A 27,038-nucleotide genomic window follows, 5' to 3' on the forward strand; every position below is an offset into this window, starting at 1 on the left:
TATGTTATGGAGAATTTTTTTGAACAAACGTATCATTCTGAAATCTAATGCCATGCTCTTTTGTGAGACATGTATTCTCCTTGTGATAAATATAATATACTCATCACTAATTTATAAAGGAATGAAGTAGTTGTCAGACTAATATGAGTTAGTTTAAGGTGTGAATCCCCTTGCTGCTATAACAGCCTCTACTCTTGGGGAAGGCTTTCCAATAGATGTTGGAACATTTACTGCGGGATTTGCTTCAAATTCAGCCACAAGCGCATTAGTGAGGTTGGCACTGATTTTGGGCGATTAGGCCTTGTATTGTAACCAAGGACAGATTTGTATGCACTCCCATTCTGTGAGCTTGTGTGGCATACCACTTCGCGGCTGAGCCGCTGTCGCTCTTAGATTTTTCCACTTCACAATAACAGTACTTACAGTTGACCGGGGCAGCTCTAGCAGGGCAGAAATTTGACGAACTGACTTATTGGAAAGGTGGCATCCTATGATGGTGCCATGGTGGGGCTGTTCAGTAAGGCCATTCTATTGATAATGTTTGTCTATGGAGATACTTAAAATGTTAAGTGGGGGAAAATGCCCCAAAAAATCAGCTGTAAAATCAGGGACATGTGTAGACGTTGTTATTTTTAATCATGTCTCTAAAGTGTACTATATAAAGAGGAGTATCCCAAAATAAACAAAAATGGTTTCCTTTACTAGAGAGACTAACCATGAAACCCCCCTAGGTAAATGCAGGAACGACTTTTACCCTTTCGAGCAGCTAGCAAGGGGTTGATGGCACCCTGATGCCAAACAGTGATGAGTAGCGTCCAAGGCAACACGATCAACACGATGGCCAGAATGTCTCGTCTCTTCGGCATCTCCGAGGTCAAACCTGAGCCACGTCATTACCTGCAACACATTACCTGCTTAGTCTCCTTTACACTTTTACAGTTCCCTCTGGAAATATCGTTTTGATATTGGCAACACATTAACAATCTACTTACAGACATGTTAACATGTCGTTTTCCTCTGTTTTGACATGCAATGATTATTGTTAGCCAATTGAAAAAATAAATGTCCTCTCACTGTCAACTGCGTTTATTTTGTGTATATATTTGTATGAACATTACAAGATTCAACAACCGAGACATAAACTGAACAAGTTCCACAGACATGTGACTAACAGAAATGTAATAATGTGTCCCTGAACAAAGGGGGGGGGGGGGGGGGTCAAAATCAAAAGTAACAGTCAGTATCTGGTGTGGCCACCAGCTGCATTAAGAACTGCAGTGCATCTCCTCCTCATGGACTGCACCAGATTTGCCAGTTCTGTGAGACCTCACCCTCTGATCCAACAGGTCCCAGAAGTGCTCAATGGGATTAAGATCTCGGCTCTTAACTGGCCATGGCAGACACTGACATTCCTGTCTTGCAGGAAATCGCGCACAAAACGAGCAGTATGGCTGGTGGCATTGTCATTTTTTATTATTATTTTTTAAACATTTTTATTTCACCTTTATTTAATCAGGTAGGCCAGTTGAGAACAAGTTCTCATTTACAACTGCAACCTGGCCAAGATACAGCAAAGCAGTGCGACAAAAAACAACACAGTGTTACACGTGGGTTAAACAAAAGTACAGTCAATAACACAATAGAAAAATCTAAATACAGTGTGGTCAAATGGCGTAAGGAGGTAAAGCAATAAATAAGCCATAGTAGCGAAGTAATTACAATTGAGCAAATTAAGACTGGAGTGATAGATATGCAGATGATGATGTGCAAGTAGAAAAACTGGTGTGCAAAAGAGCAAAAAAAAGTAAATAAAAAAACAATTTGGGGATGAGGTAGTTAGTTGGATGGGCTATTTACAGATGGGCTGTGTACAGATGCAGCGATCGATAAGCTGCTCAGATAGCTGATTCTTAAAGTTAGTGAGGGAGATATAAGTCTCCAACTTCAATGATTTTTGTAATTCGTTCCAGTCATTGGCAGCAGAAAACTGTAAGGAAAGGCGGCCAAAGTAGGTGTTGGCTTTGGGGATGACCAGTGAGATATACCTGCTGGAGGCGTGCTATGGGTGGGTGTTGTTATGGTGACCAGTGGGCTGAGATAAGGTGGAGCATTACCTAGCAAAGACTTATAGATGACCTGGAGCCCGTGGGTCTGGTGACGAATATGTAGCGAGGGCCAGTCGATGAGAGCATACAGGTCGCAGTGGTGGGTGGTATATGGGGCTTTGGTGACAAAACAGATGGCACTATGATAGACTGCATATAGTTTGCTGAATAGATTGTTGAAGGGTATTTTGTAAATTACATCGCCGAAGTCGAGGATCGGTAGGATAGTCAGTTTTATGAGGGTATATTTGGCAGCGTGAGTGAAGGAGGCTTTGTTGCGAAATAGGAAGCTTATTCTAAATGTAATTTTGGATTGGAGATGCTTAGTATGAGTCTGGAAGGATAGTTTACAGTCTAGCCAGACACCTAGGTATATGTAGTTGTCCACATATTCTAAGTCAGAACCGTCCAGAGTAGTGATGCTAGTCGGGCGGGCGGGTGCGGACAGCGATTGGTTCAAAAGCACGCATTTAATTTTACTAGCGTTTAAGAGCAGTTGGAGGCCACGGAAGGAGTGTTGTATGGCACTGAAGCTTGTTTGGAGGTTTGTTAACACAGTGTCCATAGAAGAGCCAGATGTACACAGAATGGTGTCGTCTGTGTAGAGGTGGATCAAGGAATCACCAGCAGCAAGAGCGACATCGTTGATATATACAGAGAAAAGAGTCAGCCCCGAGAATTGAACCCTGTGGCACCCCCATAGGGACTGCCAGAGGTCCGGACAACAGGCCCTCCGATTTGACACACTGAACTCTACCTGAGAAGTAGTTGGTGAACCAGGCGAGGCAGTCATTTGAGAAACCAAGGCTGTTGAGTCTGCCGTCAAGAATACGGTGATTAATAACTTCTTATGGCTGGGGGTCAGTATTGAGTAGCTTGGATGAATAAGTTGCCCAAAGTAAACGGCCTGCTCCTCAGGCTCAGTTGCTAATATATGCATATTATTAGTATTGGATAGAAAACATTCTAAAATTTCTAAAACTGTTTGTGATGATGTCTGTGATTATAACAGAACTCATATGGCAGGCAAAATCCTGAGGAGAAATCAAAACAGGAAGTGAGAAATCTGAGCTTTGTATGTATTCACCACAGTCCCCAATGAAATCCCTTGAGATATTAATGATGTTGCACTGCCTAGGGGTTCCACTAGATGTCAACCATCTATAGAAATTTGAATGAGACTTCTCCTGTGTTGTGGGAGTGAATGAGAGCAGAATCTATCAGGTGTCTGGCAGTCAGCCATTTTCTGATTACGCTTATTCCTCATGGTATCCACTTGCGTTTCATTGCTCATGAAGACACAAAGGAATACTCCGGTTGGAATTTTATTGAAGCTATATGTTAAAAACATCCTAATGATTGATTTTGCACTTAGTTTGAAATGTTTCTTCGACCTGTAATATGACTTTTGGAAGTTTTTGTCCGACGCAACGCTGACCAGAATGAGCGTTTGGATATGTATACCAAACGCGCTAATAAAAGAAGGTATTTGGACATAAATAACGGACATTATAAAAACAAAACAAACATTTATTGTGCACCTGGGATTCCTGGAGTGCTTTCTGATGTAGATCAAAGGTAAGGGAATATTTATCATGTCATTTCTTGTTTATGTTGACGCCATCATTGGGGCTATTGACTTTTACTTCTGAGCGCCGTCTCAGATTATTGCATGGTTTTCTTTTTCCATAAAGTTTTTTTGAAATCTGACACAGCGGTTGCATTAAGGAGAGGCATATCTATAATCTATAATCCCATGTGTATAATTTATATTATAATTTGCAAATAAATTCATAAAAAATCCTACAATGGGATTTTCAGATTTTTTTTCTCTAATTTTGTCTGTCATAGTTGAAGTGTACCTATGATGAAAATTACAGGCCTCTCTCATCTTTTTAAGTGGGAGAACTTGCACAATTGGTGGCTGACTAAATACTTTTTTGCCCCACTGTACATGTATGTTTGAGGAATTTAAATTTTTAGATTTTTGACGTTTTGAAATTGGCGCCCTGCACTTTCACTGGCTCCCGTTAACGGGATTACAGACATAATTAACAGAGTCAAAAGCCTTGGCCAGGTCGATAAAGACGGCTGCACAACACTGTCTTTTATCGATGGCGGTTAAGATATCGTTTAGTACCTTAAACGTGGCTGAGGTACACCCGTGACCAGCTCAGAAACCGGAATGCACAGCAGAGAAGGTACGATGGGATTCGAAATGGTCAGTAATCTGTTTGTTAACTTGGCTTTTGAAGACTTTAGAAAAGCAGGGCAGGATGGGTATAGGTCTGTAACAGTTTGGGTCTAGTGTCACCCCCTTTGAAGAGGGGGATGTCCGCGGCAGTTTTCCAATCTTTAGGAATCTTGGATGATACAAAAGAGAGGTAGAACAGGCTAGTAATTGGGGTTGCAACAATGGCGACGGATAATCTTAGAAAGAGAGGGTCCAGATTGTCTAGCCCAAATGAAGGTCTGTGAAGTTATTTGGATTTTTACGAATTATCTTTGAAATACAGGGTCCTGAAAAAGGGGTGTTTCTTTTTTTGCTGAGTTTATATATACACTGCTCAAAAAAATAAAGGGAACACTTAAACAACATAATGTAACTCCAAGTCAATCACACTTCTGTGAAATCAAACTGTCCACTTAGGAAGCAACACTGATTGACAATAAATTTCACATACTGTTGTGCAAATGGAATAGACAACAGGTGGAAATTATAGGCAATTAGCAAGACACCCCCAATAAAGGAGTGGTTCTGCAGGTGGTGACCACAGACCACTTCTCAGTTCCTATGCTTCCTGGCTGATGTTTTGGTCACTTTTGAATGCTGGCGGTGCTTTCACTCTAGTGGTAGCATGAGACGGAGTCTACAAAACAAACAAGCGGCTCAGGTAGTGCAGCTCATCCAGGATGGCACATCAATGCGAGCTGTGGCAAGAAGGTTTGCTGTGTCTGTCAGCGTAGTTTCCAGAGCATTGAGGCGCTACCAGGAGACAGGCCATTACATAAGGAGACGTGGAGGAGGCCGTAGGAGGGCAACAACCCAGCAGCAGGACCGCTACCTCCGCCTTTGTGCAAGGAGGAGCAGGAGGAGCACTACCAGAGCCTTGCAAAATGACCTCCAGCAGGCCACAAATGTGCATGTGTCTGCTCAAACGGTCAGAAACAGACTCTATGAGGGTGGTATGAGGGCCCGACATCCACAGGTGGGGGTTGTGCTTACAGCCCAACACCGTGCAGGACGTTTGGTATTTGCCAGAGAACACCAAGATTGGCAAATTCGCCACTGGCACCCTGTGCTTTTCACAGATGAAAGCAGGTTCACACGGAGCACATGTGACAGACGTGACAGTCTGGAGACGCCGTGGAGAACGTTCTGCTGCCTGCAACATCCTCCAGCATGACCGGTTTGGCGGTGAGTCAGTCATGGTGTGGGGTGGCATTTCTTTGTGCTCGCCAGAGGAAGCCTGACTGCCATTAGGTACCGAGATGAGATCCTCAGACCCCTTATGAGACCATATGCTGGTGCGGTTGGCCCTGGGTTCCTCCTAATGCAAGACAATGCTAGACCTCATGTGGCTGGAGTGTGTCAGCAGTTCCTGCAAGAGGAAGGCATTGATGCTATGGACCGCCCGTTCCCCAGACATGAATCCAATTGAGCACATCTGGGACATCATGTCTCGCTCCATCCACCAATGCCACATTGCACCACAGACTGTCCAGGAGTTGGTGGATGCTTTAGTCCAGGTCTGGGAGGAGATCCCTTAGGAGACCATCCGCCACCTCATCAGGAGCATGCCCAGGCGTTGTAGGGAGGTCATACAGGCACGTGGAGGCCACACACACTACTGAGCCTCATTTTGACTTGTTTTAAGGCCATTAAATCAAAGTTGGATCAGCCTGTAGTGTGGTTTTCCACTTTAATTTTGAGTGTGATTCCAAATCCAGACCTCCATGTGTTGATAAATTTGATTTCCATTGATTATTTTTGTGTGATTTTGTTGTCAGCACATTCAACTATGTAAAGAAAAAAGTATTTAATAAGAATATTTAATTCATTCAGATCTAGGATGTGTTATTTTAGTGTTCCCTTTATTTTTTTGAGCAGTGTGTGTATATATATATATATATATAAGGCTGAAAGGCTGAAACGAGAGTTACGTTTCAGCCTTATTATAACATTGATTAATTGAAAAAAAATCCTCAGCAATCTACACACAATACCCCATAATGACAAAGAAAAAACAGCTTTTTAGACATTTTTGCAATTGTATTAAAAATTTAAAACAGATATACTTTATTTTCGTAAGTATTCAGATCCTTTGCTATGAGACCTGAAATTGAGCTCAGGTGCATTTTGTTTCCATTGAACATCCTTGAGGTATTTCTACAACTTTAATGAAGTCCACCTGTGGTAAAATCTATAAATTAGACATGATTTGGAAAGGCACACACTTGTCTATTTAAGGTCCCACAGTTGACAGTGCGTGTCTGAGCAAAAACCAAGCCATGAGGTCGAAGGAACTGTCCGTAGAGCTCCGAGACAGGATTGTGTTGAGGCACAGATCTGGGGAAGGGTACAAAAAAATGTCTACAGTTCCTCCAAGAACACAGTGGCCTCAATCATTATTTTTTTGTGTGTTTAAAAAAAAAATTTTACCCCCTTTTTTCTCCCCAATTTCGTGGTATCCAATTGTTAGTAGCTACTATCTTGTCTCATCGCTACAGCTCCCGTACTGGCTTGGGAGAGACGAAGGTTGAAAGTCATGCGTCCTCCGATACACAACCCAACCAAGCAGCACTTCTTAACACAGCGCGCATCCAACCCGGAAGCCAGCCGCACCAATGTGTCGGAGGAAACAACGTGCACCTGGCAACCTTGGTTAGCGTGCACAGCGCCCGGCCCGCCACAGGAGTCGCTGGTGCGCGATGAGACAAGGATATCCCTACCGGCCAAGCCCTCCCTAACCCGGACAACGCTATGCCAATTGTGCGTCGCCCCATGGACCTCCCGGTCGCAGCCAGTTACGAGACTGGGCGCGAACTGAGCGAGTCTCTGGCGGCACAGCTGGCGCTGCAGTACAGCGCCCTTAAACACTGCGCCACCCAGGAGCCCTCTCAATCATTCTTAAATGGAACAGGTTTGTAACCACCAAAACTATTTCTAAACTGAGCAATTGGGGGAGAAGGGTCTTGGTCGGGGAGGTGACCAAGACCCGATGGTCACTCTGACAGAGCTCTAGAGTTCCTCTGTGGACATGGGAGAACCTTCCAGAAGGACAACAGTCTCTGCAGCACTCCACTAATCAAGCCTTTATGGTAGGGTGGCCAGACGGAAGCCACTTCTCAGTAAAAGGCACATGACAGCCTGCTAGGAGTTTGCCAAAAGGCACCTAAAGATTCTCAGACTATGAGAAACAAGATTGTCTGGTCTGATGAAACCAAGATTAAACTCTTTGGCCTGAATACCAAGCATCACGTCTGGAGGAAACTTGGCACCATCCCTATGGTGAAGCATGGTGGTGGCAGCATCATGCTGTGGGGATGGTTTTCAGGAACTGGGAGACTAGTCCGGATCGAGGCAAAGATGAACGGAGCAAAATACAGAGAGATCCTTGATGAAAACCTGCTCCAGAGCTCTCAGGACCTCAGACTGGGGCGAAGGTTCACCTTTCAACAGGACAATGACCCTAAGCACACAGCCAAGACAATGCAGGAGTGGCTTCGGGACAAGTCTCTGACTGTCCTTGAATGGCCCAGCCAGAGCACAGTCTTGAACCCGATCGAACATCTCTTTAGAGAGACCTGAAAATAGCTGTGCAGCAACGCTCCCCATCCAACCTGACAAAGCTTGAGAGGATCTGCAAAGAAGAATGGGAGAAACTCCCCAAATACAGATGTGCCAAGAAGACTCTATGCTGTAATCACATCCAAAGGTGTTTCTAAAAAATTACCGAGTAGAGTAAAGGGTCTGAATACTTATGTAAATGTGATATTCAAAAATGTCTAAAAACCAGTTTTGCTTCGTCATTATGGGATATTGTGTGTAGAAGAATACTATTTAATTAATTTGAGAATAAGGCTGTAACTGTTATGCACGTGAGTGAGGACCCAAAAGCGGTTTAACAAAAACAGAGTCCTTTAATGTCAAAACACAGGGAAGACATAGATCCTCTTCAGATGTATATAATGGCAGAATAGACAACCCGCAGAGAGGGCGACAAATGAATCATAAAGTCCTTCTGATATTTACAGAAGAGTCCCCCTTCTTAGCAGCAGAGGAGAATAGCTGGGTTAGAGTCCCCTTCTTAGCAGCAGAGGAGAATAGCTGGGTTAGCGGCGACAGACTGCTGGTCTCTCTGGGTAGGCGCGGGTCGTAGAGGACAGAGGTACCTGATCACACGTAGCATCAGATGAACAGGCAGATTCCGACAGGACAGGACAAGGGTGAAGCAAACAAGACGATAGTTTGGTTCTGGCATGAGAAACTCAAACGAGAATCTGACAAAGACAGAAGCAGGAACAGAGAGAGAAATAGAGACCTAATCAGAGGGAAAAAAGGAACAGGTGGGAAAAGGGTGAACGAGGTAGTTAGAGAAGATGAGGAACAGCTGGGGGAAGGAGAGGAAGAGAAGGTAACCTAATACGACCAGCAGAGGGAGACGGAGTGAAGAGAAAGAACAGGAACAAGACATAATATGACAATACATGACAGTAACGTAACAATAAGTTTTTTTTTTTTTTTTTTAACCATTTACATTGCAGACTGAATTAAAATACAAATGATCTAAGCTCTGAATATGGATTGTTTTTAGATTAAAGCCACAATCCTGAACTTGTGTTTTAGCCCAATGGCAGCCCCATAATTTTGCTTCCCAGAAAACATGCCCACATTGGCACAAATGTTGTCCCCAAGTAGGCTGCCAACATTGGGCCAATGTGCCTTTGCTGGGCTAGCCTGTGTAGGGCTGATGTGGGATTGCTGTGGGCTAGCTTGTGTTGTGCTGGTGTGGGCTAGCAGACACCTTTCTGAACCATGGCTTCATTATAAAGCGTTGAACCTAAAGAATCAGTGACAGTAATTCTCCACTTTTCAAACGGGCTAGATTTATCCAGTTCATAGATGGATGGGTTGACCCATGTTGGAGCTAGCTGCCATCTAACGGGCGACCATTGCGGCAATGTTAAATCTGTCTGAATTCACCACATGCTAACCCTCCATTGAGGTTCTGCTATAGCTCCCAGACGTGTTCTGCAGAGATAAAGCATTTGCAAAGGAACCTGCTGCCCCTTCAAAGCCATTGCACCCCTAGAAAATATGTCAGAGACGGCTGCAAGCTTTCATTTCTTTCTGCCTCATAAAAAAGGCAAGCTGGAACACTACATATAAAGAATAGCTCCTACTGCTAATGATCTGAGAAAGCATAAATGGGTTGTATTCCTAGGTTTTTGAATGACATCTGATGTTTAAATCGTTATTGTGCAGGTTCAAAGCATTAGTACTTCCCTCTCTGTGCAGATTATCTAGTTTCAATTGACTACTTATACTATTGGCAGCTGGTGGAAGGATAAATGGGGAGGACAGTAAACCCAAAATCTGAAAATGAGAAATTATACAGAGCTGTAAGCATAGAAATGCCAGGTGTTTCTTAGATCATGATGTGAAATCTGCGGGGAGATCTCATTTTAGCAAACTTTACAGTACTGTCGGCTTAAGGTATTACTCTCTGACTTCAATCTAGTAGTATAATCGGGTTTGTTTCAAATTAAAGGGATAGATTATGTAAGAAAACAACAGTAATTTGTAATTTGGGTGAACTATCCCTTTTAAATCCACAAGTATGTTTGACTTAAAATCATTTCTGTGGGTTTAAGGAAATGATTCTGTCTCATTCTGTCCAGAGCTACTCACGTGCAAACCAACTGACTGACTGTTTTGGTTGAAAGGATGACAAACACAAACGCTGATCTCTTGGCTCCCCAAAAGCATGATTAACACATTTCACAACTAAACACATTTAAATGCATCAACATAAAAGGAAACAGAGAGATAGTGTATTGGGCTCAGAGACTGTCTATTCGGCCAGGTAGGATATATGTATTCCATAAATCAAATACTCCTCTTTAAGTTACCACCTATCTCCAACCAAAACAGGAGGGATAAATAAGGCACAAAAAATAGCCACCCACCCTCTTTTCATTCTCCTCACCTTCGCTGTGTGAACAAGACAGATAGGCTTGTTAGTCACAGCTCTTTAGATGTAATTAATCCTTGATTAAAGAGGATAAACCTCAGTCTGGGAGATCAAAGGGACACAGTATCTAATTTTCGAGCTAGGCAAGTTGTGTTGGGGGTCTCTTTGTTAATTAGGTATAATTAATATCCGGAGGGCAATTGACAGAGTACAGAGTATTACAGAGTATCCTGGAAATCAACTTCGAAAACTTGGAAAAAATTACTTGAAAATTAGAAACTTCTGTCTGAGACACAAACATTACTTTAAATCAAACCTTATGAAAGCTCTGAGCCCTAATGCAACATCATTATAGCCTACATTACCCATTAGGACAGTATCAGCACAATGTCATATTATGGCCAACCTGTGGAAAGAGAATTGGCCTGCAATCCTAACACCAAACCACCATGTTCAACTGGTTGATTGTATGATAACAGTTATGTTAATGTAAACCCAGCCAACATGACCCCATTGACCCCATGTGGGTATTCAGTGGGCAAGGTTAGCCCACAACAATCCCACATCAGCCCATCATGTGCTAGCGAACAAAAACCTAACACAGGCTAGACCATACCAAGCCCCCACCAGCCCAACATGACCACACCAAGCACACACCAGCCCAACACGACCACACCAGGCCCACACCAACCCAACACAACCACACCAGGTCCACACCAACCCAACCCAACACGACCACACCAAACCCATACCAGCTAAACACAACCACACCAAACCCACACTAGCCCAACACAACCACACCAAGCCCACACCAGCCCAACACAACCACACCAAGCCCACACCAGCCCAACACGACCACACCAGCCCCAGGCCCACACCAACCCAACACGACCATACCAAGCCAACACCAGCACAACACGACCACACCAAGCCCACACCAACCCAACAGGACCACTCCAAGCTCAACACGTGCTAGCCCACACCAAGTCCACGCCAGACCAACACGTGCTAGTCTACACCAAGTCCACGCCAGACCAACATGTGCTAGCCCACACCAGCCCAACACGAGCTAGCCTAAAACAGCCCAACACAGACTAGCCCACACCAATCCAACACAGGCCAGCCCATACCAAGCCCAGCATGGACTAGCCCACATCAAGCCCAGCACGGGCTAGCCCACATCAAGCCCAGCAAGGGCTAGCCCACACCAAGCCCAGAAAGGGCTAGCCCACACCAAGCCCAGCAAGGGCTAGCCCACACCAAGCCCAGCAAGGGCTAGCCCACATCAAGCCCAGCACGGGCTAGCCCACATCAAGCCCAGCAAGGGCTAGCCCACACCAAGCCCAGCAAGGGCTAGCCCACACCAAGCCCAGCAAGGGCTAGCCCACACCAAGCCCAGCAAGGGCTAGCCCACACCAAGCCCAGCAAGGGTTAGCCCACACCAAGCCTAGCACAGACTAGCCCACACCAATCCAACACAGGCCAGCCCATACCAAGCCCAGCATGGACTAGCCCACATCAAGCCCAGCACGGGCTAGCCCACATCAAGCCCAGCAAGGGCTAGCCCACACCAAGCCCAGAAAGGGCTAGCCCACACCAAGCCCAGCAAGGGCTAGCCCACACCAAGCCCAGCAAGGGCTAGCCCACACCAAGCCCAGCAAGGGTTAGCCCACACCAAGCCTAGCACAGGCTAGCCCACACCAAGCCTAGCTAGAGGCTGGGGCTCATTAGAAAGGGAACACGTCCAGCATTGCTCCAACATGGCACTACATGGCAAGCCTAAAGCTGACACACTATGCATTATAATTATGTAATCAGTTTGATGTGGTATTAGAGCAACCATGACTAATATCTATATTCATTGTTAACGGAAAATTCCACCCTTTTTCAACATTAAATTCAATATCTTCAGCACCACCCCAATATCAAATTGTGAAAATGGCAGGTTGCTATGTTTTCTAGTAAAAAAAATAGAAAGCAAAGAGTTTCCGATTACATAATCCGGTGACACTGATGACATCATCTGGTGTGCATCATGTGATATTAAACAACTATGAGCAGGTGAAGGTTAGTAAAATGTGTTGCTATTTGTCATTAGCCTCATTTCTAAGATCTGTGTATGTTTTGTGTTTGGCAAATATAAATAGGTAGAGTTAAAAACAGACTATGAACATAAAATATAAGATGTTACTGTTTTAATCTTAGGGCAAGGCAGAATACTGCCCCCTTTGGAGGAATTGCGTGCCCATAGTAAACTGAAAAAAAATCTGTCCAAAATTGCTAATATATGCATATAATAATTATTATTGGATAGAAAACACTCTAAAGCTTCTAAAACCGTTGGAATTATGTCTGTAAGTATAGCAGAACTCACAGGGCAGGCATTCTTCCAAACTAGTTTTGGGATCATGAAAGTTGGGGCAACTTTGACGTGATCGCCCCCACCCTTCCCAACCAGCTATGGATCTGGGGACACTTTCTATTTCTTCCACTAGATGTCCTCATTCAGGAGAGTGTTTAATCATTCAAATCCCGTGAGTTTTGGCCCTATGGGAGTGAATTGAGTGCGTGTCGCGAGAAAATACCTGTGCGTTAGGGCGCGAATTGGTCCCATTCATTCCTTTGTTCCAGCACTCCGGAGGAGAACTAACAATGACCGGTTGAATTGAAAATTGTTTTGTACGTTTAGAACATCCTAAAGCTTGATTCTGCACTTAGTTTGACCTGTTTAGTCGACATATAATATGTAATTTTGAAGTTTTGATGCGCAACTTTTCGGGACCAGAGGAAATTTTGGGTGCATTTCAGCTGATATTGTTAGCAGATGCTAATACAAAGACACAAGACTTGAAACCAAACAATGTTTTGGGTAAGTATGAACCCTTCCAGTACATTCTGAACGAAGACCATCAAAGGTAAGGGAATATTTATGCTGAAATTGTGTGTTTCTGTTGACTCCAACATAGCGGAGAAATATTGCTTATGTCTGAGCGCCGTCTCAGAATATTGAATAGTGAGCGATTTCTGTAACGTTAAAAAGAAATGTAACAAAGCGATTGCATTAAGATGCAGTGTATCTTTCTAACTATACGTAGAACATGTATATTTAGTCAAAGTTTATGATGTCTATTTACGTTATCTTGCGGCGCTATCTATATTTTCTGCGGACATTTTTCAGTATTTTCTGAACATGAATTCAATGTAAATGGACATTTATGGATATAAATGGCATATTATTGAAAAAAAAATGTACTGTGTAACATGTCCTATTACTGTCATCTGATGAAGATTTTCAAAAGGTTAGTGAATTATTTATTTTTTAATCCTGCTTTTAGAATTTTATATTTTCTGGGACAAAATGGCTGCCTCTTGTCTTCATTTCGGTGGTGGTCTAATATAAATATGTGGTGTGTTTTCGCCGTAAAACATTTAAAAAATCTGACATGCTGGGTAGATGAACAATGTGTTTATCTTTCATTTGAGGTATTGGACTTGTTAATGTGTGGAGGTTAAATATTTCTACGAATATTTTTGCGTTCCATGCGCCACGTTCCAGCTGAACGTGGGAGGGGTCGTTCCCAAAAGGGAACCCTCACCCGTCAACAGGCAGTTATTTGATGATAGTATATTAAGTCTAGTTTTATTTACTAGGAGGATTGAATCATTATAATTTCCACAAATTTACAAGGGAGGCCAATTTTTCACTTCCTACCTGGTCCAGCTTCCACTGTACAATTAGTAACAACATGTACACTCATCTTGTAAATGAGGACCCTGTTCTGTAACTTCACATCTGCTACATCTAGAAAAGCTGCCTGTCTGCCTGACCTCAGAAGAGGTGCAGGGCGATTCTATTTTTTTATTTTTGTTTACAGACTCCATTTTGCGTGGTAAGCAAAGCACATACCATGGATGTCATTATGTGATTGGACTGAGTCAAGACAAAACCATGACCTTGTTCTTCCTCACTAAACAGTGATGAAAAGAGGAACAACAATGGTGTTTTCTCTTGTGTCAGTATTTTAAGACGTGAGTGGACTGTAAAGTGTATCATACTGGAATAATATAGCCACAGGTCATAATAGGGGTATTATTCAAATCTGCAAACAAACTTGTATTAAAAATCTTGAGCTTAAAAAGCCAGACAAGCAAAGCCAACCCAGTATAGATATATTAAATGTTTATATTCATGATGTGAACTCAGCTTGTTTTACATGCAAAGCTTTTCTGAGTGAGAGAATTATATCAAAGCACATCACACAATACAACCCCCCCCCCCCCCGAGGACATTGGAATGATGGAATGAGAAAACCCCCCAACACACAACACTTACAGTATCTGATTTATCTGACAACAAACCAGCTTTTTTCATTGTTCCTCCCTCGTTTCACTTACTGTATTGATGTTTGTAAATGCTCACTACCTCTTATGTGCTTACTAGTGACGCCAATTAATAGTTACATATTTTTCAGCTTTGTGATGCCTAGATATAGTAGATGTGCAAACTGAATCTAACTGATAGGTACTGTAGATATAACAGCCACTTTTTCAAATGCTTGGCAGCTCTGGAGTTTGTCCTCTGAATGCCATAGATTTGGGGGACTGACAGCAAGTCTCACTGCATGCTCCATGGTGACAGAGACATCACGAAGAGCCTCGCGTGCGTGTCCACACACACACACACACACTCACACTCAGTGAAGGAGCTGGACAAGGACCAAACCATAAACCACACTGGAAGAAGCAGGGATCCTTACTAATGGAAACCACTGGGGTTGGCCTTGTTACATGTGGGAATGGCCTGGTAACTGTAAGCAGGCCACCCATAAACTCTGGTTGGACCATGCGGGTGGTTCAGTCGGCGAAACATTTGCGGGTCTTTTAATAATCAAATGCCAACACTTATCAAGGCAGCCATATTGCCTCTGCTGTGAGCTGCTTGTTGCAATACTATACAGGCTCTCAGCCACAAAGTCAATGGGATGGCTGTAAAGTCAAATTGCCATCGACAATGGTTGTGGTACAGTAGGACACCTGGCAGTAGGACAATAGGACACCGGGCAAAAAAAATGCTCATTCATTAAATATGAATAAACCTTTACCATATCATTAATGGAGACATTCCCCACAACCTTGAGTTCATGTATATTACCGGTATACAATATGGGTGGATTGCACAGGAGACTGCTGAGGGGAGAACGGCTCATAATAATGGGCGGAACGGAGCAAATGGAATGGAATCAAACACCTGGAAACTGTGTTTGATTTATTTGATACCATTCAGTTATTCCGCTCCAGTCAATACCACGAGCCTGTTCTCCCCATTTAAGATGCCACCAACCTCCTGTTGTGGATTGCAGATTGAGGAACCAAAAGGGTCATTTTGCTGATGAATGCATCCTGATCATGAATGCATTCATGTTGTGCAGCTCAATCTCATCAACTTGAAGTCTAGACTACAACAATATTGTTATATGTAAAAAAAAAAATCAAGAAGCCAAGATAGGACCTCAACCATTTTTTTTAAAGCTTCAAATTGAAATAGAGCCAATCCATCAAGTCAAGACAAAGTACAGATGTACTCTGGCAGCATAAAATGCACAATTTTGTCTATTCAATGTTTAACAGGAGGGAAAGGAAAGGGGGTTAATTTAGCACTTAATAAGATTGAAAGCTCCTTGTCATCTATTTAATGAACAGCACCAGTTCACCCAAACTATATATACAGTTAAAGTCGGAAGTTTACATACACCTTAGTCAAATACATTTCAACTCAGTTTTTCACAATTCCTGACATTTAATCCTAGTAAAAATCCCTGTTTTAGGTCAGTTAGGATCACCACTTTATTTTAAGAATGTGAAATGTCAGAATAATAGTAGAGAGAATTATTTCTTTCAGCTTTTATTTCTTTCATCACATTCCCAGTGGGTCAGAAGTTTACATACACTCAATTAGTATTTGATAGCGTTGCCTTTAAATTGTTGAACTTGAGTCAAACATTTTGGGTAGCCTTCCACAAGCTTCCTACAATAAGTTGGGTGAATTTTGGCCCATTCCTCCTGACAGAGCTGGTGTAACTGAGTCAGGTTTGTAGGCCTCCTTGCTCACACATGCCTTTTCAGTTCTGCCCACAACTTTTCTATAGGATTGAGGTCAGGGCTTTGTGATGGCCACTCCAATACCTTGACTTTGTTGTCCTTAAGCCATTTTGCCACAACTTTGGAAGTATGCTTGGGGTCATTGTTCATTTGGAAGACCCATTTGCGACCAAGCATTAACTTCCTGGCTGATGTCTTGAGATGCTGCTTCAATATATCCACATAATTTTACTTCCTCATGATGCAATCTATTTTGTGAAGTGCACTAGTCCCTCCTGCAGCAAAGCACCCCCACAACATGATGCTGCGGCCCCCGTACTTCACGGTTGGGATGGTGTTCTTCAACTTGCAAGCTTCCCCTTTTTCCTCCAAACATAACGATGGTCATTATAGCCAAACAGCTCTATTTTTGTTTCATCAGACCAGAGGACATTTCTCCAAAAAGTACGATCTTTGTCCCCATGTGCAGTTGCAAACCGTAGTCTGGCTTTTTTATGGTGGTTTTGGATCAGTGGCTTCTTCCTTGCTGAGCGGCATTTCAGGTTATTTGGATATAGATAATTTTGTACCCGTTTCCTCCAGCATCTTCACAAGATCCTTTGATGTTGTTCTGAGATTGATTTGCACTTTTCGCACCAAAGTATGTTCATCTCTAGGAGACAGAACACATCTCCTTCCTGAGTGGTATGACGGCTGCGTGGTCCCATGGTGTTTATACTTGCGTACTATTGTTTCTACAGATGAACGTGGTACATTTAGGCGTTTGGAAATTGATCCCAAGACTTGTGGAGGTCTACATTTTTTTTCTGAGGTCTTGGCTGATTTATTTTGATTTTTCCATGATGTCAAGCAAAGGTAGGCCTTGACATACAGTGCCTTGCGAAAGTATTCGGCCCCCTTGAACTTTGCGACCTTTTGCCACATTTCAGGCTTCAAACATAAAGATATAAAACTGTATTTTTTTGTGAAGAATCAACAACAAGTGGGACACAATCATGAAGTGGAACGACATTTATTGGATATTTCAAACTTTTTTAACAAATCAAAAACTGAAAAATTGGGCGTGCAAAATTATTCAGCCCCTTTACTTTCAGTGCAGCAAACTCTCTCCAGAAGTTCAGTGAAGATCTCTGAATGATCCAATGTTGACCTAAATGACTAATGATGATAAATACAATCCACCTGTGTGTAATCAAGTCTCTGTATAAATGCACCTGCACCGTGATAGTCTCAGAGGTCCGTTAAAAGCGCAGAGAGCATCATGAAGAACAAGGAACACACCAGGCAGGTCCGAGATACTGTTGTGAAGAAGTTTAAAGCCGTATTTTTATACAAAAAGATTTCCCACGCTTTAAACATCCCAAGGAGCACTGTGCAAGCGATAATATTGAAATGGAAGGAGTATCAGACCACTGCAAATCTACCAAGACCTGGCCGTCCCTCTAAACTTTCAGCTCATACAAGGAGAAGACTGATCAGAGATGCAGCCAAGAGGCCCATGATCACTCTGGATGAACTACAGAGATCTACAGCTGAGGTGGGAGACTCTGTCCATAGGACAACAATCAGTCGTATATTGCACAAATCTGGCCTTTATGGAAGAGTGGCAAAAAGATAGCCATTTCTTAAAGATATCCATAAAAAGTCTCGTTTAAAGTTTGCCACAAGCCACCTGGGAGACACACCAAACATGTGGAAGAAGGTGCTCTGGTCAGATGAAACCAAAATTGAACTTTTTGGCAACAATGCAAAACGTTACGTTCGGCGTAAAAGCAACACAGCTCATCACCCTGAACACATCATGTCCAATGTCAAACATGGTGGTGGCAGCATCATGGTTTGGGCCTGCTTTTCTTCAGCAGGGACAGGGAAGATGGTTAAAATTGATGGGAAGATGGATGGAGCCAAATACAGGACCATTCTGGAAGAAAACCTGATGGAGTCTGCAAAAGACCTGAGACTGGGACGGAGATTTGTCTTCCAACAAGACAATGATCCAAAACATAAAGCAAAATCTACAATGGAATGGTTCAAAAATAAACATATCCAGGTGTTAGAATGGCCAAGTCAAAGTCCAGACCTGAATCCAATCGAGAATCTGTGGAAAGAACTGAAAACTGCTGTTCACAAATGCTCTCCATCCAACCTCACTGAGCTCGAGCTGTTTTGCAAGAAGGAATGGGAAAAAATGTCAGTCTCTCGATGTGCAAAACTGATAGAGACATACCCCAAGCGACTTACAGCTGTAATCGCAGCAAAAGGTGGCACTACAAAGTATTAACTTAAGGGGGCTGAATAATTTTGCACGCCCAATTTTTCAGTTTTTGATTTGTTAAAAAAGTTTGAAATATCCAATAAATGTCGTTCCACTTCATGATTGTGTCCCACTTGTCGTTGATTCTTCACAAAAAAATACAGTTTTATATCTTTATGTTTGAAGCCTGAAATGTGGCAAAAGGTCGCAAAGTTCAAGGGGGCCGAATACTTTCGCAAGGCACTGTACATCCACAGGTACACCTCCAATGGACCCAAAATATGTACATTCTTCTAAAGCCATTACATCATTTTCTGGAATGTTCCAAGCTGTTTAAAGGCACAATCAACATAGTGTATGTAAACATCTGACCCACTGCATTTGTGATACAGTGAATTATAAGTGAAATAATCTGTCTGTAAACAATTGTTGGGAACTTTACGTGTGTCATGCACAAAGTCGATGTCCTAACAGACTTGCAAAATTCTAGGTTGTTAACAAGAAATTTGTGGAGTGGTTGAAAAACTAGTTTTAATGACTCCAACCTAAGTGCATGTAAACTTTCTACTTCTGATATCAAAACACTCAGACCGGGGTCTTTTTGTGTTAAATCCCAGTCTCAGTGGGGAAATCCACAATGTTGTCGGCATTAACGACCGTCACAAGGTGGGAGTAGGACAGGAAAGATGCTTTAGGTTAAGGTTATAAATATGTCAGCGTGGAATACAGTGGATTGTTGTCCATTTTAAATGTTAAAGAGAAAGTAGACTAATGTATTGGTTTTAATATGTGAAGTGCACATACAGATGCAGACATTTTTTGCATGCATACAGCATGACACAGCATCATGGAGTGTTATCAGTGCCAATTATAAAATGCAATAATTACGGTGATTGTTTTCAATTAAAATTGTCAAAAAGAAACAAAAATAGATGCTTTCAAAGAGCAATTTCTCAAGCAAGAATTTTGATAGGACTGTTTGGGAATGGTCTGAGTGGGGAGGGGAAACTGAAAACTTCTGTTATTAGACAAAAGATTTGGAACTCTCTTTCTTATTGTTACATTAACTAATTTACTGCATGGTGATGTCGCCATGGAAGGCCAAAACTCCATCCCACAAAAACAGGCTCAATTTCAGGCAGTCTTTTCAAACAGCTCTTACACTAAACGGGCATCACAATTTCACAGTATCATTTCAACCTCATAGTATGGAAATATAAATAGAACACAGGAAAATCACATTTTTGACTGCACTGGTCAGTAGGAACCAATCTTTGTGTTCCCATGAGTGGTCTGCATGGGCATCCAAGCAGTTATCGAATCATCATTATAAATACTACCTATTTGTGCCACAGACCTACATGACATGTAGTTCTCAGGTCAATCCAATTGGATCAGTCCCTGAACCTGGACAGCAGGTTAAACATTCTTGACTTATTGAGATCATAGAAATAGAATCTCTAGAACAGACATCCCCATGTGTGTCAACACTCTATGATGGTGGTCATTATTTTCCTGTGGTTGAGATTGGGACTGATTCCAAAATAAGAGGGAAATCAAATGCCACAGCAACTCAAACATGAATGACTCGTCATACTCACAAGGACATTGGATCTGCTGCTCTTCTCAGGGAGGCAAATCCTGTAGTGTCTGGTGATGGTGCTATAGTGTGTCAGACGGGACCCATTAAGTCAGCTTCCTCCTCTCTCTCCAGTAAACTAGACAAAGTGATTTGCCCCACTGAGAAGCTATGAGTCTGAGCAGGCTGATCCGGGCAGTGCGTTCGGGCGGGAGTATTCGATCCACCGGCAGCAGGGTACTCTTCCTCAATGCCAGCCCCTGTGGAGACAGAAGAGGTCATCCCTCTGGAAGAATGCTGCTTCTCATTCCTAAAACAAAGGCTGTGATTGTTGAAAGCTGACGGAAGGAGAAGGGGGGGGGGGGGGGGGCAATGGTGGGACAATGGAATAAATCACGTAAAAAATGTCACAGCCCTCTGAACGGAATTTTATGGGATGAGGCATTGAAAAACAAAGCGAGTGATGCATACCATTCAGGTCTTTCATCTGCAGTACAAGCAGCAGTCACATGGGCAGTCAGACAGACAGTTGTGTCATTTCTTTTCATTCGCATTAATTTCCTGACTAGCGTTATGAAAGGGCCACATTCTGAGCAGAATTCCTAAAGCCCCCAAACTGCCACATATTTGACATGGTAAAAATAATCCTCTAATCGAAGGAATTTCACAGATGGTAAAAAAGAAAACCGACTATACGAGAGGCAGTACAGGGAGACATTTCTAAATTGGATCAAGATTGGATTGAAGAACATGCTGATAGTGGTAATTTAGCTGGAAATTAGCTAAATACTTTTGGCATGGGGAATAGAATACTGTTGTTTCTCTGAGGAGTGCATGCAGCAGGTGTTTTGGATGAGGAGGAACTGTCTGTGAACTCCCTGCCCTGTGACAGACTAGACCAGTCGAGATCAAAGCTACTGTATTAAAATGGCAATGTGAAATAAAAGAGTACTCAGAATGAGTGAATTAGTCATTTTAAGATAAATTGTTCATCAGTGAAGTAATATAATATTATATTGAATGATGTATCAAATTCTGTATATGCTTTGGACTCGATAACCTCTTCAGCAAAGAAAACATTTGTCAGATTTCTTCAGAATTTGTCACAAAAAACCCCAACAACAACTGATGACATGTTTGAAATCTCACAACCCATTTATTCTTTAGTACCAGACAGGTGAGACAGACAGTTCTTGAAAAGGCATGCACCCCGTCTGTCTCCTTTTTTGAAGAAGATATTTGTTAGGGTATTTTACTTTAAGGGCCATGACAGAAGACGATGGAAGGCAGCTCACAAAATAAGATTACAGGATGACAGAGAGAAGGGTATCCTTGAAAAACTCAAATCTGATTCTGGCAGTTGGCTCCTGTTGACTGACAAGTCTGTCTTATTTCCTAATCCAAAAAGATAATAAAATCATTGACAAATGTTATCATTTCATTTTATTAAAAAAAAAGGCTCTGTTAACCTCATTGTGCGAGAAAAGTCTTCTCTTGAATGATGCTTTATATTCCAACCAGTGTTGGGGAGTCATTTCCTAAGTGTAATTCAACTAGCAATTTAACTCTATTTTGCAGTAGCTTGGTGGTAGTTTAACTAAATTTAAATCTTTGTAGTGTTTTGCAGTAGTTCACAACTTGTTTGCCATTTGGTGTAGTACATATTTGGCAAATTTGACATGGTAAAAATATGTTTCTCTCTCCCTGACCACTGGACTAACTTGATGCACTCACTCTGACTGTTATACAGATCTCACTGCACTGTTATCATCTGACTCCAGAGAGTGATGTGTTCTTGCAGTCATGTTTCTTACCTTTGTATTATGATAATCAGACACACTTTTTCTAAGTAACTTTAGTTACTGTGCGGCCCCCCAAAGAAATGCCACCCCACACCATGACTGACCCACCGCCAAACCGGTCATGCTGGAGGATGTTGCAGGCAGCAGAACGTTCTCCACGGCGTCTCCAGACTCTGTCACGTCTGTCACATGTGCTCAGTGTGAACCTGCTTTCATCTGGGCTGTAAGCACAACACCCACCTGTGGACATCGGGCCCTCATACCACCATCATGGAGTCTGTTTCTGACCGTTTGAGCAGACACATGCACATTTGTGGCCTGCTGGAGGTCATTTTGCTGGGCTCTGGCAGTGCTCCTCCTTGCACAAAGGAGGAGGTAGTGGTCCTGCTGCTGGGTTGCTGCCCTCCTATGGCCTCCTCCATGTCTCCTGATGTACTGGCCTGTCTCCTGGTAGCGCCTCCATGCTTTGGACACTACACTGACAGACACAGCAAACCTTCTTGCCACAGCTCGCATTGATGTGCCATCCTGGATGAGCTGCACTACCTGAGTCACTTGTGTGGGTTGTAGACTCCGTCTCATGCTACCACTAGAGTGAAAGCACCGCCAGTATTCAAAAGTGACCAAAACATCAGCCAGGAAGCATAGGAACTGAGAAGTGGTCTGTGGTCAACACCTGCAGAACCACTCCTTTATTGGGGGTGTCTTGCTAATTGCCTATAATTTCCACCTGTTGTCTATTCCATTTGCACAACAGCATGTAAAATGTATTGTCAATCAGTGTTGCTTCCTAAGTGGACAGGTTGATTTTACAGAAGTGTGATTGACTTGGACTTACATTGTGTTGTTTAAGTGTTCCCTTTATGTAGATTTTGCAGGTTTTCCGACTTACAAAATATGTAGAGATCTGTAATTTTTATCATAGGTACACTTCAACTGTGAGAGACGGAATCTAAAACAAAAATCCAGAAAATCAAGTTGTATGATTTTTAAGTAAATAATTTGCATTTGATTGCATGACATAATTATTTGATCACCTACCAACCAGTAAGAATTCCGGCTCTCACATACATGTTAGTTTTTCTTTAAGAAGCCCTCCTGTTCTCCACCTGTATTAACTGCACCTTTTTGAACTCGTTACCTGTATAAAAGACACCTGTCCACACACTCAATCAAACAGACTCCAACCTCTCCACAATGGCCAAGACCAGAGAGCCGTGTAAGGACATCATAGATAAAATTGTAGACCTGCACAAGGCTGGGATGGGCTACAGGACAATCGGCAAGCAGCTTGGTTTGAAGGCAACAATTGTTGGCGCAATTATTAGAAAATGGAAGAAGTTCAAGATGACGGTCAATCACCCTCGGTCTGGGGCTCCATGCAAGATCTCACCTCGTGGGGCATCAATGATCATGAGGAAGGTGAGGGATCAGCCCAGAACTAAACGGCAGGACCTGGTCAATGAATTGAAGAGAGCTGGGACCACAGGCTAAAAAAAAAACATTAGTAACACATTACGCAGTCATGGATTAAAATCCTGCAGCGCACGCAAGGTCCCCCTGCTCAAGCCAGCGCATGTCCAGGCCAGTCTGAAGTTTGCCAATGACCATCTGGATGATCCAGAGGAGGAATGGGAGAAGGTCATGTGGTCTGATGAGACAAAAATAGAGCTTTTTGGTCTAACCTCCACTCGCCGTGTTTGGAGGAAGAAGAAGGATGAGTACGACCCCAAGAACACCATCCCAACCGTGAAGCATGGAGGTGGAAACATCATTCTTTGGGGATGCTTTTCTGCAAAGGGGACAGGACGACTGCACCGTATTGAGGGGAGGATGGATGGGGCCATGTATCGCGAGATCTTGGCCAACAACCTCCTTCCCTCAGTAAGAGCATTGAAGATGGGTCGTGGCTGGGTCTTCCAGCATGACAACGACCCGAAACACACTGCCAGGGCAACTAAGGAGTAAGAAGCATCTCAAGGTCCTGGAGTGGCCTAGCCAGTCTCCAGACCAGAACCCAATAGAAAATCTTTGGAGGGAGCTGAAAGTCCGTATTGCCCAGCGACAGCCCCGAAACCTGAAGGATCTGGAGAAGGTCTGTATGGAGGAGTGGGCCAAAATCCCTGCTGCAGTGTATGCAAACCTGGTCAAGAATTACAGGAAACATATGATCTCTGTAATTGCAAACAAAGGTTTCTGTACCAAATATTAAGTTCTGCTTTTCTGATGTATAAAATACTTATGTCATGCAACAAAATGCAAATGAATTACTTAAAAATCATACAATGTGATTTTCTGGATTTTTGTTTTAGATTCCGTCTCTCACAGTTGAGGTGTACCTATGATAAAAATTACAGACCTCTAAATGCTTTGTAAGTGGGGAAACCTGCAAAATCGGCAGTGTATCAAACACTCGTTCTCCCCATTTTGTGTGTGTGTGTGTGTATATACAGTGCCTTGCGAAAGTATTCGGCCCCCTTGAACTTTGCGACCTTTTGCCACATTTCAGGCTTCAAACATAAAGATATAAAACTGTATTTTTTTGTGAAGAATCAACAACAAGTGGGACACAATCATGAAGTGGAACGACATTTATTGGATATTTCAAACTTTTTTAACAAATCAAAAACTGAAAAATTGGGCGTGCAAAATTTTTCAGCCCCCTTAAGTTAATACTTTGTAGTGCCACCTTTTGCTGCGATTACAGCTGTAAGTCGCTTGGGGTATGTCTCTATCAGTTTTGCACATCGAGAGACTGAATTTTTCCCCCATTCCTCCTTGCAAAACAGCTCGAGCTCAGTGAGGTTGGATGGAGAGCATTTGTGAACAGCAGTTTTCAGTTCTTTCCACAGATTCTCGATTGGATTCAGGTCTGGACTTTGACTTGGCCATTCTAACACCTGGATATGTTTATTTTTGAACCATTCCATTGTAGATTTTGCTTTATGTTTTGGATCATTGTCTTGTTGGAGAACAAATCTCCGTCCCAGTCTCAGGTCTTTTGCAGACTCCATCAGGTTTTCTTCCAGAATGGTGCTGTATTTGGCTCCATCCATCTTCCCATCAATTTTAACCATCTTCCCTGTCCCTGCTGAAGAAAAGCAGGCCCAAACCATGATGCTGCCACCACCATGTTTGACAGTGGGGATGGTGTGTTCAGCTGTGTTGCTTTTACGCCAAACATAACGTTTTGCATTGTTGCCAAAAAGTTCAATTTTGGTTTCATCTAACCAGAGCACCTTCTTCCACATGTTTGGTGTGTCTCCCAGGTGGCTTGTGGCAAACTTTAAACGATGTCTTTAAGAAATGGCTTTCTTCTTGCCACTCTTCCATAAAGGCCAGATTTGTGCAATATACGACTGATTGTTGTCCTATGGACAGAGTCTCCCACCTCAGCTGTAGATCTCTGCAGTTCATCCAGAGTGATCATGGGCCTCTTGGCTGCATCTCTGATCAGTCTTCTCCTTGTATGAGCTGAAAGTTTAGAGGGACGGCCAGGTCTTGGTAGATTTGCAGTGGTCTGATACTCCTTCCATTTCAATATTATCGCTTGCACAGTGCTCCTTGGGATGTTTAAAGCTTGGGAAATCTTTTTGTATCCAAATCCGGCTTTAAACTCCTTCACAACAGTATCTTGGACCTGCCTGGTGTGTTCCTTGTTCTTCATGATGCTCTCTGCACTTTTAACGGACCTCTGAGACTATCACAGTGCAGGTGCATTTATACGGAGACTTGATTACACACAGGTGGATTGTATTTATCATCATTAGTCATTTAGGTCAACATTGGATCATTCAGAGATCCTCACTGAACTTCTGGAGAGAGTTTACTGCACTGAAAGTAAAGGGGCTGAATAATTTTGCACGCCCAATTTTTCCATTTTTGATTTGTTAAAAAAGTTTGAAATATCCAATAAATGTCGTTCCACTTCATGATTGTGTCCCACTTGTTGTTGATTCTTCACAAAAAAATACAGTTTTATATCTTTATGTTTGAAGCCTGAAATGTGGCAAAAGGTCGCAAAGTTCAAGGGGGCCGAATACTTTCGCAAGGCACTGTATATATATATATATATATATATATGTGTATGTATGTATGTATGTATGTATGTATGTATGTATGTATGTATGTACACACACACACACACCTACTCATTCAACGGTTTTCCTTCATTTTTACATTGTAGAATGGAACAGTGAAGACATCAAAACTATGAAATAACACAAATCATGTAGTAACCATACAAGTGTGTGTATGTATATATATGTGTATATATATATATATATATATATATATATATACATATATATATATATATATATATGTATATATATATATATATGTATATGTATATGTATATGTATATATATATATATATATGAGAGAAGTGTATATATTTTATATTTGAGATTCTTCAAAATAGCCACCACCGCTTTGCAAACCCTTGGCATTCTCTCAACCAACTTCATGAGGTAATCACCTCGAATGCATTTCAATTAACAGGTTCGCCTTGTTAAAAGTTCATTTGTGGAATTTCTTTCCTCCTTAGTACATTTGAGCCAATCAGTGGTACTATGACAAGGTGGTGGTGGGGCTATTTGGTAAAAGACCAAGTCCATATTATGGTAAGAACAGCTCAAATAAGCTGTCCATCATTACTTTAAGACATCGTCAGTCAATCTTGAAATGTTAAGAACTTTTAAAGTTTCTTCAAGCGCAGTCGCAAAAACCATCAAGCCCCATGATGAAATTGGCTCTCATGAGGACCGCCACAGGAAAAGAAGACCCAGAGTTACCTCTGCTGCAGAGGTTAAGTTCATTAGAGTTACCAGCCTCAGAATTTTTAGCCCAAATAAATGCTTCAGAGTTCAAGTAACAGACACATCTCAACATCAACTGTTCAGAGGAGACTGCGTGAATCAGGTCTTTATGGTTGAATTGCTGCAAAGAAACCACTATTAAAGGACACCAATAAAAATAAGAGACTTGATTGGGTTTAGA

At 42.4% G+C, this 27,038-nt stretch overlaps 1 protein-coding gene across 4 annotated transcripts in view; it reads right to left on the reverse strand.

Moving 5' to 3' along the window:
* LOC110533502 (galactosylgalactosylxylosylprotein 3-beta-glucuronosyltransferase 1) overlaps nt 1-27,038 on the reverse strand; it is a 52,636-nt gene that overhangs the window by 4,272 nt on the left and 21,326 nt on the right. For all 4 annotated transcript variants that reach the window (XM_036989899.1, XM_021617769.2, XM_021617768.2 and 1 more), the window contains exons 2-3: nt 20,258-20,495; nt 755-897 (exon numbers count right to left, since the gene is read on the reverse strand). In XM_036989899.1, coding sequence (XP_036845794.1) covers nt 755-866 — 112 coding nt within the window. In that variant the 5' untranslated portion in view covers nt 867-897; nt 20,258-20,495. The remainder of the gene's footprint in view (nt 1-754; nt 898-20,257; nt 20,496-27,038) is intronic.

Source organism: Oncorhynchus mykiss, chromosome 10 (genome assembly GCF_013265735.2).
Source record: "Oncorhynchus mykiss isolate Arlee chromosome 10, USDA_OmykA_1.1, whole genome shotgun sequence".
In the NCBI taxonomy this organism is placed as follows: domain Eukaryota; kingdom Metazoa; phylum Chordata; class Actinopteri; order Salmoniformes; family Salmonidae; genus Oncorhynchus; species Oncorhynchus mykiss.